This window comes from Numenius arquata, chromosome 2 (assembly GCF_964106895.1).
Source record: "Numenius arquata chromosome 2, bNumArq3.hap1.1, whole genome shotgun sequence".
Taxonomy (NCBI): domain Eukaryota; kingdom Metazoa; phylum Chordata; class Aves; order Charadriiformes; family Scolopacidae; genus Numenius; species Numenius arquata.
In genome coordinates, this window is record NC_133577.1 from 65,924,494 (window position 1) to 65,942,260 (window position 17,767).

General features: G+C 48.9%; 1 protein-coding gene across 1 annotated transcript in view; it reads right to left on the bottom strand.

The window, feature by feature from the left end:
- B4GALNT3 (beta-1,4-N-acetyl-galactosaminyltransferase 3) overlaps positions 1–17,498 on the bottom strand; it is a 65,761-nt gene extending 48,263 nt beyond the window's left edge. Inside the window, exon 1 of the mRNA XM_074167440.1 lies at positions 17,351–17,498. Coding sequence (XP_074023541.1) covers positions 17,351–17,498 — 148 coding nt within the window. The remainder of the gene's footprint in view (positions 1–17,350) is intronic.
- Between the last annotated feature and the right edge of the window lie 269 nt (positions 17,499–17,767).

A 17,767-nucleotide genomic window follows, 5' to 3' on the forward strand; every position in this document is an offset into this window, starting at 1 on the left:
GAGCAAACAGGTTTGGTTAGATGAGCTCAGCAACCATGAGGAGCACAGGTGTCTTCAGAGCACAGGACACTTAAAAGGTGCCATCATGAGACTATCTGAGCACACGATGCAAAATTAGGTTAGACCTTTGTTTTCTGGGAGATTCAACTGGTACCTTCTGGACTCTGGGCTGACTTGGTAGTACTTGGAGCACACAGAGACCCTCTATATGTGGAAAATGTTACACGTGGAAATGCCTTGAGAACCTGAAATACACACACCTGCAAAGAGTAAAGTTACAACCATTTCTTTACAAAGCTACAGATCCACACAGTACTATCACATGTATTTTAAATAATAATAATTTAAAATATCAGCATTATTTACAAAGGAATGGAAAGAAATGCACACAGGCATTTGTAGTGTTTCATTTAAGCCATACAGTGAGATGACTAATCCCAAGCACCCACAACAGCCATAGCTGGTAAAAGCTGAAAGCGTGAAAGAAGAATCATAGCCTAGGTTGTACAGTTGCAGGCACGTATCTACTACATTCATGAGAAAAAGCACCAATGCCACATGCCTCTGCCTTGTCCGTGGAGCAGAGCAGCTCTGCTGGAACTGCCAAGGTGGCCAGGGCTGGACAAGGACTGTCCTAAGTGTTTGCTACCAGCACTAGAGGTGGCTCAAATCCTTTCCTTCCTGCATCACCATTTTCGCTTTTTTTTTTTTCTTTTTTTTTTTCTTTTTTTTTTTCCCCACTTGAATATGCCTGCTCTGGGAGACGCCTCTGAGCGCTGCCCAGTTCTAGAACCAGCCCAGTATCGTTCACCCGACCTGTCCTCCCCTCAGGGGCCTCAACCCTGGCCAAGCAATGTGAGAAGCCCTACTCTCCTGGAAAAAAAGCTTTCAAGAATCTAAAGCCTTAAGCTGCCTTTGCACCGTGTCACCCAGCAGTAGAGAAATACACCCAGGTCCAATACCACAGGATATGGGGGTCCTGCTCAGCCATCCTGGGGAAATAGTGGCAGGTCACACCTCACTTGAACCATTCCAGTTTCAGGGTCTGAGACAAGGATTATAAGCAGTCTTCAGACCTGCAGAGCCCAAGAAAGACATCTCTGTGGATTTTAGCAGCTTGACTTTGAGAAGAGATCTCAGCGGATCTTGCAAATGCCCAGCTCTGCAGAGGGGAGGCAGCAGAATATTGCAACGGTGGATTTTAAAGAGACTGGTTGCAGAAGTAAGTAAGTTTAGCACAGGGACATTGGGGCACCCTCCAAGTCATACTCCAGCCCTCCTTCCTTTGCCAAAGTGCTGGCAATGCATGCTGTCCCAGCTTCAGGGGAGCACTAGCCCCTTCCCAATGCCTTCTCTAGGGCGGTGGGAAAAGCTGCATGGCACCTAAAGCACTTACTGTCACGCAGCATCTTCCCAGCATCTCTGGGACCAGGCAGGGATGCTGACAGCCTGCCTAGCATGGACAGAGGAGCCCAGAGCTGCAGCTGGAAAACAGACTCTTCCTGGATAGCCTCAGACAGTGAAGGCAGGCCATTTCAAGTGGCTGTCTGGTTAGAAATTAGTATTTTTGCCAGTAGTCAATGCCAGAACAGAGTTCAGTGACGGGAAGAGAACACGGAGGAACAATTTCCCCCTCTCCTCAGTAAATGATGATTATTAAGAGCAAGGAGGTCCCTCTCATCATTACCAGCAAGTGCAGGAAAAGGCCACTTTTCCATCACAGAACAGCATTCAGCTGGGAAAAGACAAGTCCATCTTCTCAGGCTGGTGAGCTGGAGTGACACAACTGGCTTAAGGCAGTGCCAGTGACCCACAGGGTCACTCCAGCCCCAGCCCTCGTGCGTTCCCAATGCCAGCACAGAGAGCCAGGAGCACGGGGTGCCAGCATCAGGAAGAAATCTTGTACTAGAGGACTTGCCAGATTTGCACGAAGGGGAAATAGCAGGACATGGCTGCCTTCTCCCCCAGCTTCCCAGTAAGTCTGCAGCTGGTGATGCTTTCTTCACCTTGCTGGGTTTCAGGCAAACAAATCCTTCCCAGCAAAAACAGTAGCCCTGAGCTTGTATGATACAGACTGCAATTCCTCTTGCACTACAGGAAGTGTATTTTCCCATATATTTTTTATTTTGCCTTTCTTTCCCGCACTAAAAATACCTTGATGTCCTTCACATAGACACTCCTCATTCCACCTCCGGCAGGGAATAGGAAAGGGAAGCCGGGGACTCACTTGAAAGTTTCATTTCCTTTACTTTACCGGGATGAAAACTGTGGAGCGGTGCTCGCAGGAGGGAGGCACCTATGCCTGGAGCTGAGATGGGAGCAAGGACGGACCCTGCCAGTGCCACATCCCTTCTGGTTCCTGGAGCTCTCTCCTCCCCATATACCTAACGTAATGGAGGCCTGGCAGAGGGCTGGCAAGCATCCTCCCTACACACCTCCACACGCAACCGGAGAGGCCGCTTTCTGAATTAGCTGGTCAAATGCATAAGACACAGCTAGGGCAGCCATCCCAGCTGCCCCTCTGCTGTTTGTAGGAAAAGGGGAATTTCACCTCCCTTTCAGCGCAAACAGTTATCAGGCAGACCATGAACGTGCCGTCCCGGTTTTTTCCTTCTTCCTGCAGTTGGCCCAGCTTTCCCCATGAGCAGTGCCCAACACCCTTGCTGAAAAAAACAAAGATCTTACCGCAAACCTTGTTTATGTTTATTCTGAGCCTCATTAGGCTGCTGGGGGGCAGGGTGTGTGTGTGTGTGCTTGTTCTGCTTCCTGACACCCATGGTGTCCCTCAGACTGCCTCCTCCTGAGCTGTCAGGACCGGTAACGTGCACAAGTCTGCAATTCCCCCTGCAATAGTCATGGTTTGTCATTGTGCTGCTCTTGCACATACTGCAGATGGGTCTTTCCAAAGGACATGGATAAAAGGCAGAATAGGGTTTAGGGACCAAGTCCCCTCCTCTGGTGCTTCCTTCCACCCATTTCTTGCCCTGGGCTGTGCAATTCAGTTGAGTGCAACGAATGGGGAAGGTCAGAGGTGGGACCTCTACGCTGGGGGCCCAGGCGAGTTCCTGCCGCTGCAGTACACACGCTAGCAAAGCAGATTCTCAGGAGACAAGGTAGCGGCATGCCTGGGGCAGCCAAACCAGCAGGACTGTACCAGCAGGGCAGGCTGGGTCTGGCAGAATAGTCAATAATGAAACAACATGCTTTCCCCTTGCACTGAAGTCATTTGGAGCCCAATTAATGCTTTTCCATTCAGGGACATTAAGTATTTCCACAGGATAAATAACAATTATCATCGACATCTTTGCTGTAGAGGCTAATTGAGGCACGGGCTGCCGAAGCAGCTCATTCTGAAGCCTGGGCTGCTCAGCAGCAGGGACAGGGATGGCGTGCATCCCTGTTCCCCCAAATTTGTGCTGTAACCACCAGACCACAGCCCCTCCTGGAGCCCGCCCTTCTGGGAGACCACTCTGTAATAGAGAGCAAACAAGCTTTCTTATGGCAGCCAAACCCCACATCTGCCCAGAAAACCTCCCTAAGCAGGGAGATGCCTGTGGTTCTGAAGACATCCAGGAGCAAAAATTGCCCCCCCGACTGTTTATATGATATTCAAAGGGAGACTGAGCTCTGAGAATCAGGATTTCCTACTGTGTCCCGCAACTGTCCTGGCAATGACCTACTCTCCCCACTGCATCAGCATCCTCACAAGCAACACCCTGGAGGGCATCCCCACCCCTCACAACGAGACCCCCGAGAAGCTGGCAGGAACACGCCGGGTGCTGTGTGTGGAGGGATTTAAGACCGTTTTCTTCTCCTTCTTGCCAGGCTCGGCTGGGTCAGACACTCCATTTGGCAAGAGAAGAGCTCCCTGCTAATTTTAGCCTTCGGCTCTCCACCCAGGCAGCAGCAGCAGCTTAACCGCTATGGAAAGCTGGGCAGCACGGAGGTGAGGGCTGGGAGATGCTGCCTTCAAACAGCCCACATGCTGCCAGCTAAATATAAATGGGTGGCAGGCAGGGGGGAGCCATGCTGGTTCGGGCTGAAACAAATCCTTCTCCCATTGCCCACAGATGGAGCAGGGACAAACTGTGGCTCCTGAGGGGATCTGCTCCTGGACCCGGACAGTGCTTGCAGGACTCACTTTTTACCCAAAGCGATAACTTAGGCTGCAAACTCACAAAAGGATCCTAAGTATTTTACATATTTTTGGACAGATCTGGAGCTGGTGCACCTCAGAGCCCAGCGCGCCATGCTGAGCAAGCACCACTTCGCAAACACCGCTCATACGAGAGTCTGGTCTGGCTCCTTCCCACAATGGTCCCTGCTCTGGTCCCTTCTCCACCATGCTGCCTACTTCAAAATGGTTACCTGGGGGTGGGATGCCCTTGCTGCTGAGGCTGATAGCTGTAGCGCCGCATTCTCTGCCATGGGAAACAGCGTTTGGGGTGGGAGTCAAGTGAGGTGAGTTTTTGTCTATGCCTGGATGTGAACTTGCACTAGTCCCAGCAAACAACATTTGTGCCTCTGTGTAAGGGAAAAACCCCAAAAGAGCACAGAAAGAAAGACAGTAAGGGAGCCCCGAGGATTATGAAAGGAGCAGAGGTAGCATGAACCTCAGAAAATCCAGAGAGTTTCTGGATTAAATCCTGCCTGACCATGGACTATAGGACCATGTACACACCAAGTATCTTTTTTTTGCTTTTCACTGTACCTAGAGAAACAGGACTTTACATCCTTCATAAACAAAGAGGGACACGTGAAAAAATCCTGACTACATCAGCAAATCCTTTTTCTACAGAAACGACTGGCAAAGGGCTGGGCGTTTGCTAGACACCCAGGACAAAACAGGTAATCGCACTTTGCAAATCAAGCGGGAGCAGCTGCAGCACTGAGCACAATGCTCTACACAGGGAAACCAGATGTCTTGGCAGACACTGACTACAGTAAAAGCCACCATGGTACTAATTTTCAAGGCACCAAACAAGCTTATGACACCAAATACATTCTTAACCATCTCAGCAGAGCTGCTTATGGTCCCCACCAGCTTCTGTAATTATTATCCCTGCGTTTTCCTCCACCCCTTTTAAAACTCTGAGTCAGTGGTTTACTCTCTGCCCTCCGACTTCTTTCTACATCTCCTTTATTTTTGATCTCTGCATCTGGGACTGTCGATTCCAGCCTCTCTGCTCCACTGAAATCTCAAGTACTTACTTCTAATTTAGCCTTCAGTTCCTTCCCCCTTACAACTTTTCAGGAGTCACTGGCATTTTCTGAGCACTCTGCTCCGACATTCATCTCACTATGCCCCATTTTTGTCTGTTTCTTACTTCTGTTAAATGATCCCTGTCTGTATTGATCTGTATTCCCAAATGCCGCCTCTTCTCTCCTGCTTATCTTGTCTTTCACTTTTCTTTTTTCTTCTACTTCTGCATTACCTGCAAGGCTTGATAAAATATTTCTTTCCCCTCCTTGATATGCCTATGTCAGATACCTAATTCAAACACAGAGTTACAAGAAAAAGGTGAAAACAGAATTTACAAAAGATCAAAGTTTAGGAAAAAACCCAACTAATCATGCCTTTTGGGAAGCATGGGGTTTTGGGATAAAGCACTCAAGACAGAGTACTGGAAGACCCAGAGTTAATTGGCAAAGCAATTATAATTTGCAAAGCAAAGGAAATCAGCCGCATGGCTAGAGTGGATGGAATGCAGACAGCGATCAGACAGTACAGACAAACTGAAATAATACTAGTCAGACCGAGGCAGGGGGACAGTAGGAGTTGAAAGAGGGAGTGCATCCTCCCCTGCCCCACCAGCATACAGAAAAGACCCTCTTCCCCACTGCAGCAAGCGGTACGAATCAGTGAGACGCACCTGGAAACACCTTGCAAGACCTGCAAGGAACCGCAGCATGTTCAGAGGAATTGCAAGTGCAGAGCATGACTATGGGGTGGCGGCAGCATTGGCATCATCTAGACTTCTTCAGAGGAGTAGCAGGGATGAAGACACCGGCTCAGCAGGAGGCAAAAGGAACATGAAAGGCGGATGCCTTTATTAAGCTGCAGGTGAGCAGCACCATGCCCGCAACAGAGAAACTGCCAGTGAAAGAAAGGCGCTGGCAGGAAAAGCAAATTAAATTCAGGTTGAATGCTGGCGATCTTAGCACCACTACTGGAGCAGGTGAACAACATGGACAAGTAAATACACATGACTGGCTACAACCAGTAACTACGGGGGAAAGGAAAACACTCATTACCAAGGTTAAAGTGTGTCAAACCCTGGTCTCAGAAAGTGCATCCAATTCCCTGAAGAGGCCAGAAACCAAAACAGCAGAGACAGAATTAGAATACATCTATCCAAGGATAAATAAGCTCCCAACATAGCACAGCCCGGAGCAGTACAACTGTCCTTCAACTCACATGCCTTACAAAGCTCTTCCTGCCCTGAGGAAGCGGTTGCAGAAGAGCTGGACTGGGAACAGCCTGAGGAATTTGTGACGGAGCTGGAGCATCCCAGATGCCTCGGCAAAAAGAGGTGATGAAGCAACACCTCCCCATGTTTCTCCCCCCATAAACATGCTTGCTTTGGCTCTGAAGAATTAAACACCTTTATAAAGAGAGTTTTTCCCCTACCTGCGAGGGGAGGGGAGAACAATGGCCAATACCAAACCACTTCTGGTGCTTGAGGTGCTTGCAGCTGGTGGTCTGGCCAGTGCACGGAGACAAACCAAGCGCCAACTTGGTAAAATCTTTCTCCACAGACCACCATTTGGGCTGTGTTTGGCAATGAAGCTCTTTCTAGGACCCATGTGAACTTAGATCCATGCAGATGTTTACTTAGGGCAGAGGGACAGTCCTAGAGGATCATCACCTGGGGCCCAGGAAAAGCTAGACCTGCTGGTTTAAGCAAAAGAGTCTATATAACCTACGTGGCAAAAAGAAAAATAACAATTTAAAGGTGAAGCGGTTGGCAACAGTAAGGCCGAGGTTGCTGTCAGGGTGCCTGTCTCAAAATCAGTGGGAAGGGACTCAATGATTTTTGGAATTGTGAATTTTATCAGACACATTACAGATGCTTGAGAAAATGTCCTTCAGAGCTAAAGTATCCCACAGGCACAGGGCTTGAGTTTCAGACAAGAAACTGAAAAAGATACAAAGCGGGCTTAGTATTTTGAGAATAAGCAGTAATTCAGCGATCCACAGCTGACATTGGTTGGTTTTGCTGTACAAACTGACTATAAGCCATAGAGAGAGATGGTGATTGCAGGCCTTTGCTAGCACAAGCCACAAAAATGCAGGGGAACCAAGTGCAGTGCAGCAGCACATTATACTATTGCCTGTCTCACAGAATGGTTTGGGTTGGAAGGGACCTTTAAAGATCACCTAGTCCAACCCCCCTGCCATGGATGGGGACATCTTTCACTAGATGGTTGCTTAAAGCCCCATCCGGCCTCACCTTGGACACTACCAAGGATGGGGCATCCACAACTTCTCTGGGCAGCCTGTTCCTGCATCTCACCACCCTCATGACCAGAGGCAGCTCCCTCAGCCTGCCCTCGTGTGCTCCAGCCCCTCATCATCCTGAAGGCCCTGGGCTGGGCCCACACCCCAGTGTCCTTCCTGGACTGGGGAGACCAGAAGGGGACAGAGGAGTCCAGATGCAGTCGCCAAAGTACCAAATAAGAGAGGAAGAAAGCATTTTTATTGTTCCTTTTCTTGTGTTATTGTTGGGTTTTTTTAATTGCTTATTGCCCAATCTTGAAAAGAGCTGCATCAGTTGAAGCAGCTAGAAGGGACCTTAATGCAGTACCCTGCTTCTCCACAGAACAGCCATCCCTCTAACTTATTTGCTTGACCTGTTATTCTTTGAGCACTGCCATGGAGGGTCTGGCTTCATCTTCAACCACCCATTGGGCAGCCTTCTCATCCTCTGACTGAAGAAAGCCCACCTCTAGGCCTCAGGGACCTTGGTGGCTCTCTGAGGAATTCCTCCTGTGCCCCTGGCACAATCTAGGTCATCTCATCCCCTTTTCTTGGGACTCAGAGCAGAAAAGATAGCAACCCTTCAGGAGGGATGAGGTGGCAGATGGATGGGAAAGAAGGGCTCACACCACCTATGGCAATCAACAAAATAATTATTAATGCCGGGAGATGGTACAGGTGAGCCCACAGGATGGCCAGATGCAGAGGCTGGGCCGATGGTAGGGCACTGGCTGGATGTTCCTGCAACGCCGCTGCCACAGCATCATGGAGGGGAGCCCTGGCACGGTGTAGTGGTGCCAGGTGAGTCATGCTGGAGGTGAATCCACTTCCATCGGCTCTTCTTGATCTTCGGGTATATCCACCTCCATTGGCTCCTCACCATCAGCCATGTGAGCGATGGCCATCACTACCATGCAGCTGATGGTGCCTCCCCTCCGATGCTGCTTCCTCTTCCTCCACATCTCCTGCAACCGCCTATCTGCCTTCCCATGCAAAAGTGGACAGCCACTCGCCTTGCTGCTGTGGGACCTCTTTTTTCCAATCATCCTTGGAACCCGAGAGCCTCAAAGCTCAGCGAGTTGTGGGCCAGCAGCCAGGGTCCCTGTATTTACAGGGCCCAGAACAGAAGGCAGTGAGGTCGCTTGTGACAGTGATGCACGCGGCCCAAGATGGATGTTCTGGGAGTTGGGAGGCCTGTGGCCTGAAAGATGCCCTACTGTGGGAGAAGGAGGAGGGTCAGGGGAACTAAGGGCCCCTTTCCTAGGGATCGCTCCCCTGCACCATTCTGCTGCCCCTTGGGCACAGGGACTGCCCTCCACCTACCCTGTTGGAGGACACCGAGGGAGGTCCTTGGGGCCTGGAGGCGGCAGGGTTTTTTTCCACTCCAAGGCTCACCCTTGCGCTATTCTCTAGATTTAAGGACAAGTCTTCTCACTACTTCCCCCCCAGTAAGAAAGGGGCAACATATGTATGGGAAAGACTTCTTTAGCATCTTGGCTTGGGTGTTATTTTGGCTTTTTTAATAGATGCAACTACTCCCTTCCATTGGTATGAGAGTACAGACTAGGGGTCATAATTGCCGTTCACAAAATTTCCTCTGAAATAGACATGGATTGATGTCTTCAAGACAAAGCAATTGCAAAATATTTCCTCCTTATGTAAGGCAAACAATTTATTTTCAAGGTATACCTCTGTGGAAATCATAGGAAAACTTGGCTTTGACAGATTATTGGTTTATTTTGCATTTTTGATTGAAAACAAATAAACCCCTCCCAACTGGCCTGCTTAAAACAAAATACAGACTGTGGCAGATAATGTTGAGAGCGAGCTGCCGCAGCAGGTAATTGAGACTATTAGTACAGGGTGGTCTGGACAGGATATTCTCAGCCCATTATAAATTTTGTTCTGCAGCTTAGATGGGGTTAATAGCACCCAGACATGACTACTGCAATTTTATAGAAAATAACATTACAAGATATAAATAAAACTAATTTAGGAAGTGAAGTATTTATGAGAAGGGCTGGAGATATCTTAACTAGACTCAAATGAACAGCAGCGCTGAGGAAGCTGTCGGAGTTGCCAACACCAAATATCACGGGCCAAGTCAAACAGCCCACGCTAATGACATGGAAATAAGTGGCCTCTTGAAGCAAGGCAGAAACAGATTTATTTTGAATGGCAGGAAAAAATACACATAACATTAATGTAGATTATCCTCACTTCAAGAGAGCTCTACTAGGCAATTCTGCAGCCTAACAGGTGATGATGCAGATCAGATATTTTTACTGGTAAATGGGATATAATAGTATCTGACAAAGAACTACTCTTTAGCATGCGTGAATTTACACAATTTCAGTGAAATACAGGCTTCCATATAAGCCTACTAGTTCCTAATACTCACAGTCCAGAGGGCTAGCAGAAAAGAAAGTTAAAAAGATAAAACATGCCTGTTATGGAAAGCCCCACAATCAAGTGTCTGATCTGAATTCAGTGTTTTTACATTACTGAGTAACACTGGCTGTTAATTGCTCATATTTGGCTCAACTGGAAAAACGCCCCTCAAGAATATTTAGACTGTCTGAAATCAACATCAAGGTTACCAAGATGGAAACTAGGAAGGAGGAAAACCCCCATGGATGATGCAAAGGCCTGGGACTTACCATTTGCATCTCTGATGGAAAACAGTGACACAGAAAAGCAAGAATAGCACAAGATGCAATATTTTTGCCACAACGGGGTATCAGATACAGTTTAAAATAATAGGTGACAGCTTTTCCAAATTCTAAAAACAAAGGGGATAAGAAACCACATTGACTTCTTTTGCCCTCAAAAAAATCTCAAATGGGAAATAGTCACAGAAAGTTGAAATAAATAAGCCTTAGGAAATGATAAAATTAGAATTAGTGACCTTTTGAGAAGGGCACTGATGCTTCAGGGGAACTCACAGGTCCACTCGACAATCTTTGGATTGTCTGAAATGATCCAACATCTCAAAGACTAATTGAATCTCATTATTCTGTGCAGTTGATTTAAACTCTTTATTATGCCAACATAAATTATTGTTCTGAGGTGTCTTTGGAGAAAGCTAATTAACCTAACAGCAATGCTGTCCCAGACCATCTTAGCATCTTAAAGTGTAGGGGACTCTCTCCACAACAGGAGTATCAAAGCCTTTGTGCTTTGGCATGGGAAAGTCTTCCCGGGAAAACGTAAGTACAGAGGAGCTCTGGTCAAATCCCAGTGTATTTTGGTTTGGCTGATTATGCACACGACTATGAATTTCTAACATCATGAAAAGACTAAATATCTAAGGACCAAATTCACATCTGTTTCCACCCAAGGCATTACATGGATTTTTTTAAATCTCACACCACATCTAAATAAGACTGGCTTTCCAGAGAAGGAAATAAGCTCTCAGCTATTACTGCAAGCCTGAAAAAAAGCAATTGGATTGGGAAGTGACTGGAAAAGGGAACATCAATGCACAGCAAGAACAAATAGGAAAGGTAAGCGCAAAGTACAACAAAATTTATAGCCCCATGAATTCTTGAAGCTATTGTAAATGCTGGAGGAAGAACCCCATCATCACTTCGGTCCTCAGTGTCACCACCTAGAAGGCAACCTCTGTCTTCAGGAAAACATCCTGCCTTTTACCATATTGCAGACATCAGTAATGTCAAGCTGCCAGATGAAAGACAATGTCCATCATCTCTCCCAGCGACACTCTGTTCGCATCTGCCTGAACCTGCAGGCAAGAGAAGACAGAGCCTTCACATACTACACGCAGAAACACACCTCCAGAAGACAATACCATTCCTCTGCCAACCCCACAGCATGGAGGAGATGCACAGGAGGGCACCGCTCCGTGACATCTGAGTCATCCTAATCCAGCCTGACTCAGGACAGGAAGGTGTGGCGCGGGAATACATGCTGTGCCGGCACACCACGACACAAATCTACCACAGGTAATGTGTACACAAAGGGACGGTGCAAGAGTTTATTTATAATGATAATATGTAATCTTTGCAAACACTTTGGTCTTCTGGGGCCAGACAAATTGCAGGTCAGGTTCCAAGAAAACAAATACTCGCAACTCTCACTCAGTGCACAGGGACCCAGGTACTTGGTGCCGCTCCACAAAAAAAGGTTATTTAAGAGTCAAATCCCTACCAGACTTCAAGTCAAGAGGTGGAAAAAGCCAAGTTCAAAAATTACTTGCTGTACATGCCCCAGCAGCAGTGAAAGGATACACTGGCCCAGGCCAAGTATAGCATAGCTAGCACGAGGTCCAGGCATCCCCTGGCTGCTGTCACTGAACCTCACAAACAAGCTAGAGTATGGTCCAAATACCTCTTTTAGTGGCCCTGGCTTCTCCTCTGGGTCTGTGATAGTGGTCTGTGCTGTGAATATGGGCCTGGGGACATTGACTCACTTTATATACACCAGTGCAGAGCCAGATGTGACAGCATTTTTCATCATACTCCAGGGAGACCCAACTGATCACCTGGAAGTGAAAAATCTGCCCCACCTGCTGTGTCCCTCCTCCCAATGGCTACAGCAGCCCACGATGTGCTTTGGGGAATGGTGTTACTTGGCACAGGTCCCTGTGAATGAAGGTCTCGCTGATGTCTTCAAAAGGACAGAAATGTCACATGCATACTTCATGGTATGGATGTTCCACTTTTCTTCAGTCAGGATGAGGTGCTTTGAGGGTGATATCTAGTTGAACTTTTCCTCTGGGTTAACAGTTTCCACAGAGTGGAAACAGAGATACTTCAGCCACCACTGGAGAGCTACACAGTCCCATCTCTCACCACGGGCACTCGCTAACCTTTGGTGCAATTAGCTATGCAAAAGAGCGATACTGTGCATGTACAGGCAAGTAACCTTGCGTGTGAGCGATTGCAAAAGTCAGCCCGCCCGCACGCGAGTGGAACTGCCTATCTCAGAGTGGCTCACCCTTATGTATCGGTGCTTCTGAGAGAGTCCGGGCAGGAAGGCTGGAGAAGGAAGTTGATGCATTAAATTAAATGAGCAGGTTCAGCTTTCTGCCAGCTCCTTTTCTCATACAGACACACACACGCCTGCCCGTTCATGCCAACACTCAGGTCAGGTTTTAAGCAACTCACGCTGCTTTGTAGTAGCCCGGATGCCTGAAGATCAGAGAGTTCACCATGGTGGGTAAGAAACCAGTTTTCTGGGGGAGGAAAGGGACACTACAGGTGTACGTACTGGGGAGGTGGAAGTCTTGCCATAAGAACTTTTTCATTCGCAACTCTCCATGGTTTCTTCTGGACCCCTTCTATTTCCCCCTTCACAGAGTGGAGCTACACGCTACTGAGTTAGACAAGCAGCAGCCTGTGACACTAGAAGTGAGACAGAAACTGCTCGTCACAACCCGAGACGGGAAGATAACACACTCCAAGTGTTATTTACAAGCAACAATAAATGTGGAGGAATGGAGGTAGGTTGAAGCAGCCAGGAAATGCGGGCTAAAGGGCCCCTGATACCTTGTTCCTACAAGCTGCACCTCCAACAATCTAATCTAATCCTGCACACCCTGCTTGCGCCTGGCTCACTGTGACGCTCACACCTGCAATAAAGGAAATTACTGCAAGTGATTTATAGACTCCTGAGATACCATGGTCTTTGCAGCAGAAAAAAAACAAACCAGAGTCTGCACAGCAAAGGCTGGGAGTTACCTCACCTCCAACTTTCTTCAAGGACCAGGATTCGCTTTTACTATGTTGACACAAGGTTTTAAAGCAAAGGGTGATTGTTGCACATCTTCCTTAACGGCTCGCTGATGCCAGCCTTGCTCCCTCAGAGTCATACCTTTCTGCATTGGGTGGGTGAGATGGGGCACTGCTGGGCACAGATGACAAAAACAGAGGTAGCACGAGGTCCCCAACCCACCAGCCTTTCCATCCAAACAGAGCATTGCAGCAGCTCTGGGAAGAGGCAGTGTCTTGGGGTGGGGGTCTTCCCTGCGGATGGCCTGTCCCTGCCCTTGCCCCTTCCAGCCATGCTGCCAAGCCAAGGACACTAAAGCAGTAAAGACAAGGTAGAGGACTCACTCTCCAGACCTGGCTGCTCTGTGCTTTACTGGTATTTTCTCCCTCCCCAACACCTCATTCACCCTTGCAACAGGAAAATTTCCCTGTCCCCAGCAGTCACTTGTGGGAGCAAAGTGTGCTGTGCAGCAGCTAGCAGAGACGAGAAAAACATTTCAACTGGAGAGCCCACTCCACAGAGGTTAGTGCCTGTCAGCAGCGGGAGTAAACAGACTGTCTCCAGCTCCTTGGGTTTCTTGGCAGGGAGGCAGCCTCCTGCCTGTTACAACTTGTTTTGGATGACAACAGGCCACATTTCATGTGAGGAGAGTTGTACCCATCTTCAGCTCACATCAGCCTGCTTGTTTTTCTTCACTCAGCTGTAAACATATTTAAGATTCCTATAAATACCTATTGGGCAGGAGACTAGCCAAAAATGCTCAATTAAAAAAAAAAAAGAGGAAAAAAAAAAAAGAAAAATACAAGCCCCTCAACAACAACAGGAACAGAAACACCCTCTTGCCCATGAGACAATAGTCCTGCCAATAAGGCTTCCTGATAGGAATACCTTGATTTAGTCACATCACAAGAAAAAAAAATAAAATGTGGTGGGTTTTTTTTTGTTTGTTTGTTTTTTAAACCAGATTGACAGTCAATTTCAGCATCACCTTCAAAGGAAACCTATCACTCACAAGAGCCCATACTATCATCCATCCCTGCCCAGCCCATCCCAAACCTCCCCGTCAGCTAGAAAAGGCCCCAGATCAGCTTAGGCACGCGTGAATCCCACAGCACCCACAGGGTATATCGAGCATGAATTCTGCACCTCAGGCTGGTCCCTCAGCCTTTGACTTTAACGTTACAGCAAAATGAACCTCACGGCCAGAACCTCTCCCAGCATACGGTGACACAGCGCCATGGAAGCCAGTGGGTACTGATGATTACAGTATATTCTCCTAGGCCCTTTATTTGCTTTCATCCAAACTTATTTATATGCTTAACTTTGTTGCATAGCAGAGCTACATATACATCAAGGGAGGACAGTCAGGGCCTCAATTTTTAAGCATCACTTATGCAAATGCCCACACTCAGGCCATGTGACTTTTGCTTCTTCCACCACACACTGGTCTGGCGGGGAAGAGGAGGAGAGGAACATAAAGCTGGGGAGGAACCACCATGCTTGAAGACTTGCTCTAAGGTCCTGACCTGGGAGCAGAGGTGGCATGGAAGCATCACAGCGGCTTATGCTCCATCCTGCGTGTGGCTGAGAGGAAAAGGAATATTTTCTGTGACGCCTTTCAAAAGAAGGACTCACCTCTCTGGAAAGAGAAAACATACTTGGCTTTCCATACACAGGCTGTTCTGCAGTGCCTTTTAGGGAGGTAAGAATAAAGCTCTGTTATGGACATAGGAGAGGGAAACAGTGATCTCCTGTAGGTATCCTTCCAAGCAGAGCAGCTCTTCAGCTTTCTGGCCCTACTGGAGGGAGCCTCTTACCCTTTGCCCAGAAAAGTTACCCCATAAACAGCCTTTGTATTTTATCAGCAATAACTGAGGAGGCTGTTGCATCAGATAAGTTGAGGTGATAGCTCTTGGTTGGTCCCAGGTGTGACTTACAGTAGGGTTCCCACCTGGGACACGCGACAGAAAACAATGCAGAAACAAGAGGGGAAAAGTATTAATTGCTCTGAGAATCGTTCCCTCCTTCGCCAGCTCCACAGGATCTCTGGAAAGAGTCACCACGTGGAGATACAAATGCAGCTGCCCCAGTCCCAAGAGAAGAAAACATTACTTAGTTTTAACAGCCAAAAGAAAACACATACTGTTTGTCTTTCACTCTGGCTTCTGATTTCTCTTAAAACAAAACAGGCTTTTAGCGGTCCTGGGGCCAAGAGGAAGGGTGGGGTGGGTCAAAACTTAACCTTTCTCCTGTTAGCAGGTTCCAGGATCCTGGCCATGAGGCCAGGAAAACATGATGCCAAGTGCCCAGCACGCCTGCAGAGCCTCGGCTCTCCAGGCACAGCTGCTCTCCCTCCGTGATGCTCCAGAGCCCTTGAGGAGCTGCCTGCCGGGGGGTTTCACCCTCCCACTCCTTCCAGCCGCGTTTAAATGCCTTCCACATGCAACGAGCAGCAAGGTCTCTGGTGGATGTGGGAGAATCTGGACTTTAATATAATTGAACTTTAATATAACGTAATGATTTGCCTCATCTTCTGTTTTAGTTGGTAGTGACTGTAGCCATGTCACTGTTTCCAGTTTCAGTCTTAAAACAGAATGACTTCTATATATAAAAGATATAAAGATAACCCTGTCTAAAGGCAAAGAGGAAGAACCCAATTAATAAGAAAAGTTGTTGGCTCCTGCGCATCTCTTCTGTCCTCACACTCTCTGCCCTTTTCTCCCATCCCCTCCCTCTTCCTTTGCATTGCTGGCAGCGAAATGACCGTCAGCTGTATGGCTCCAAACACCTGACTCGGCCCCTCTCTCCTTATAACCACTATTTTAAATACCTCTGAGTGGTTTGGTTTTGCCCTCACTGCAGAAGTTGTCTACGTATCTCCACAGCCTTCTCTAAGGATATTTGGGGGGTATTGGCAAAGCAGTGCACAGTAAGAAGCTTAGGTAGATTTGCATTAAAGATGTAACGCGAAGCAGACTTGAAGTGCAACCCATCTTCTCATGTCCCAGCTAATCCCACCAGGCATAAAAAGTAGATTATAACTAGAGGATTTATCCTGGCCAAAGAAATCAGATCTCTTACGCTGTTGGAACAATAAATATGTGTTTTTAGCCTTAACGTCACATATAATAAGGAACAAATGGACAAGCTGAAGTCCTGTAATGGACTTTGTGGGAGTAGACGTCCAGTGGAGCTCTTTGCACAGCCACAGTCTAAAGCTTTAAGTCTGAAACCAAGCTCGACTTGTGGGAGTGAGAAGCAGGGGATCTATAGTGTGTAATGACGGGACTACAAAGCACGTATGAATAAGTATGTCAGAAGAGTAAGAATAGTTAAATGCTCACATGTATTTGAAAAACTGCTATCAAATTAGATTGGCACCCATCACTAATAATACTTAAAAAACAGCAGCAGCAGCAACAACATAGGCTTTTACAAAACACTTGGGCCGCTCAAAACTTTCTTGTAACTGTAGAAGAGAAACATAAAAACCCACACAACTGTGATAGAAATAACTGTTTTCCTCCACTTTAAAGAAAAAAAAAAGAAAAAAGAAAAAAAAAAGGAGACTAACTACACGTAGTATCCACCCAAAGTGGATAAAAAGTTTGCAGAAAATGAACCCGTTAGGAGGCGAGTGGCGCGCATCTCCAGGGTATGCATTCCCTCCTCCTTTGCATGCCCTTCTTCTCTCATCACAGCGCTATTCAAAGGATCTTTGCTGCCTTCCAGGCTCGCAGCAGAGCACGGGAGAACAAGAGCCACCTCCGAGCCGCGACTCCGGGCTCTGCCGTTCCCAGCAAGGTCACATTTTGACAGGTCTCCTAACAGAGAGGAGGAGGGCGAGGGCCGACAGGCCAAAGGCGGAAAAGCCAAAACCCCCCAACACCCCTCCTCCTTCCCGGGGGACAGGACCCACCTCCGTCCCCCAGGGCTCCTCAGGGAGCACCCCCACGTCCCCGCCCGGCCTGGAAAGGGGGGCTCTACGCCGGGATCCCGAGCGGGACGGGGGCTGCGAGGGGACGGGACGGGACGGGACGGGACGGGACGGGACGGGACGGGACGGGACGGGACGGGACGGGACCCCCCCTCCCCGCCCTGCCTTCCCCTCCCCTGGCGCCCCGCGGGGTAACTCACTGCGGTCCAGGGGAGCCCCGCCGCCACCGCCGGCCGCCGCCACCAGCTCCAGGTAAGCGGCCCAGAGCCCCAGGGCCAGCGCGCCCAGGGCTAGCAGTAGCCGCCGCAGCCGCCGCCGCCGCAGCCGCGCCAGCAGCCGGCCCCGCATGGCGCCGGCTCAGGGCGCCCGGCCCCCGCCGCCGCCCCGGGGCATGCTCCCGCCGCCACACCGCACCGGCACGGCACGGCACGGCACGGCACGGCACGGCGCCGCCGCCTCAGACACCCCCCCCCCCCCCCGCCTTCCTCCGCGGGGCGGGCCCAGGTGCGGGGCGGCGCCGCGCCCCCGCGGGGGCAGCTCCCGGGCGGGCTCTGCCGCCGCCTCCCGCACCTGCCTCTGCCCCGCCGGGGGCTCCGCGGCGGCGGGGCTGCCCCCGT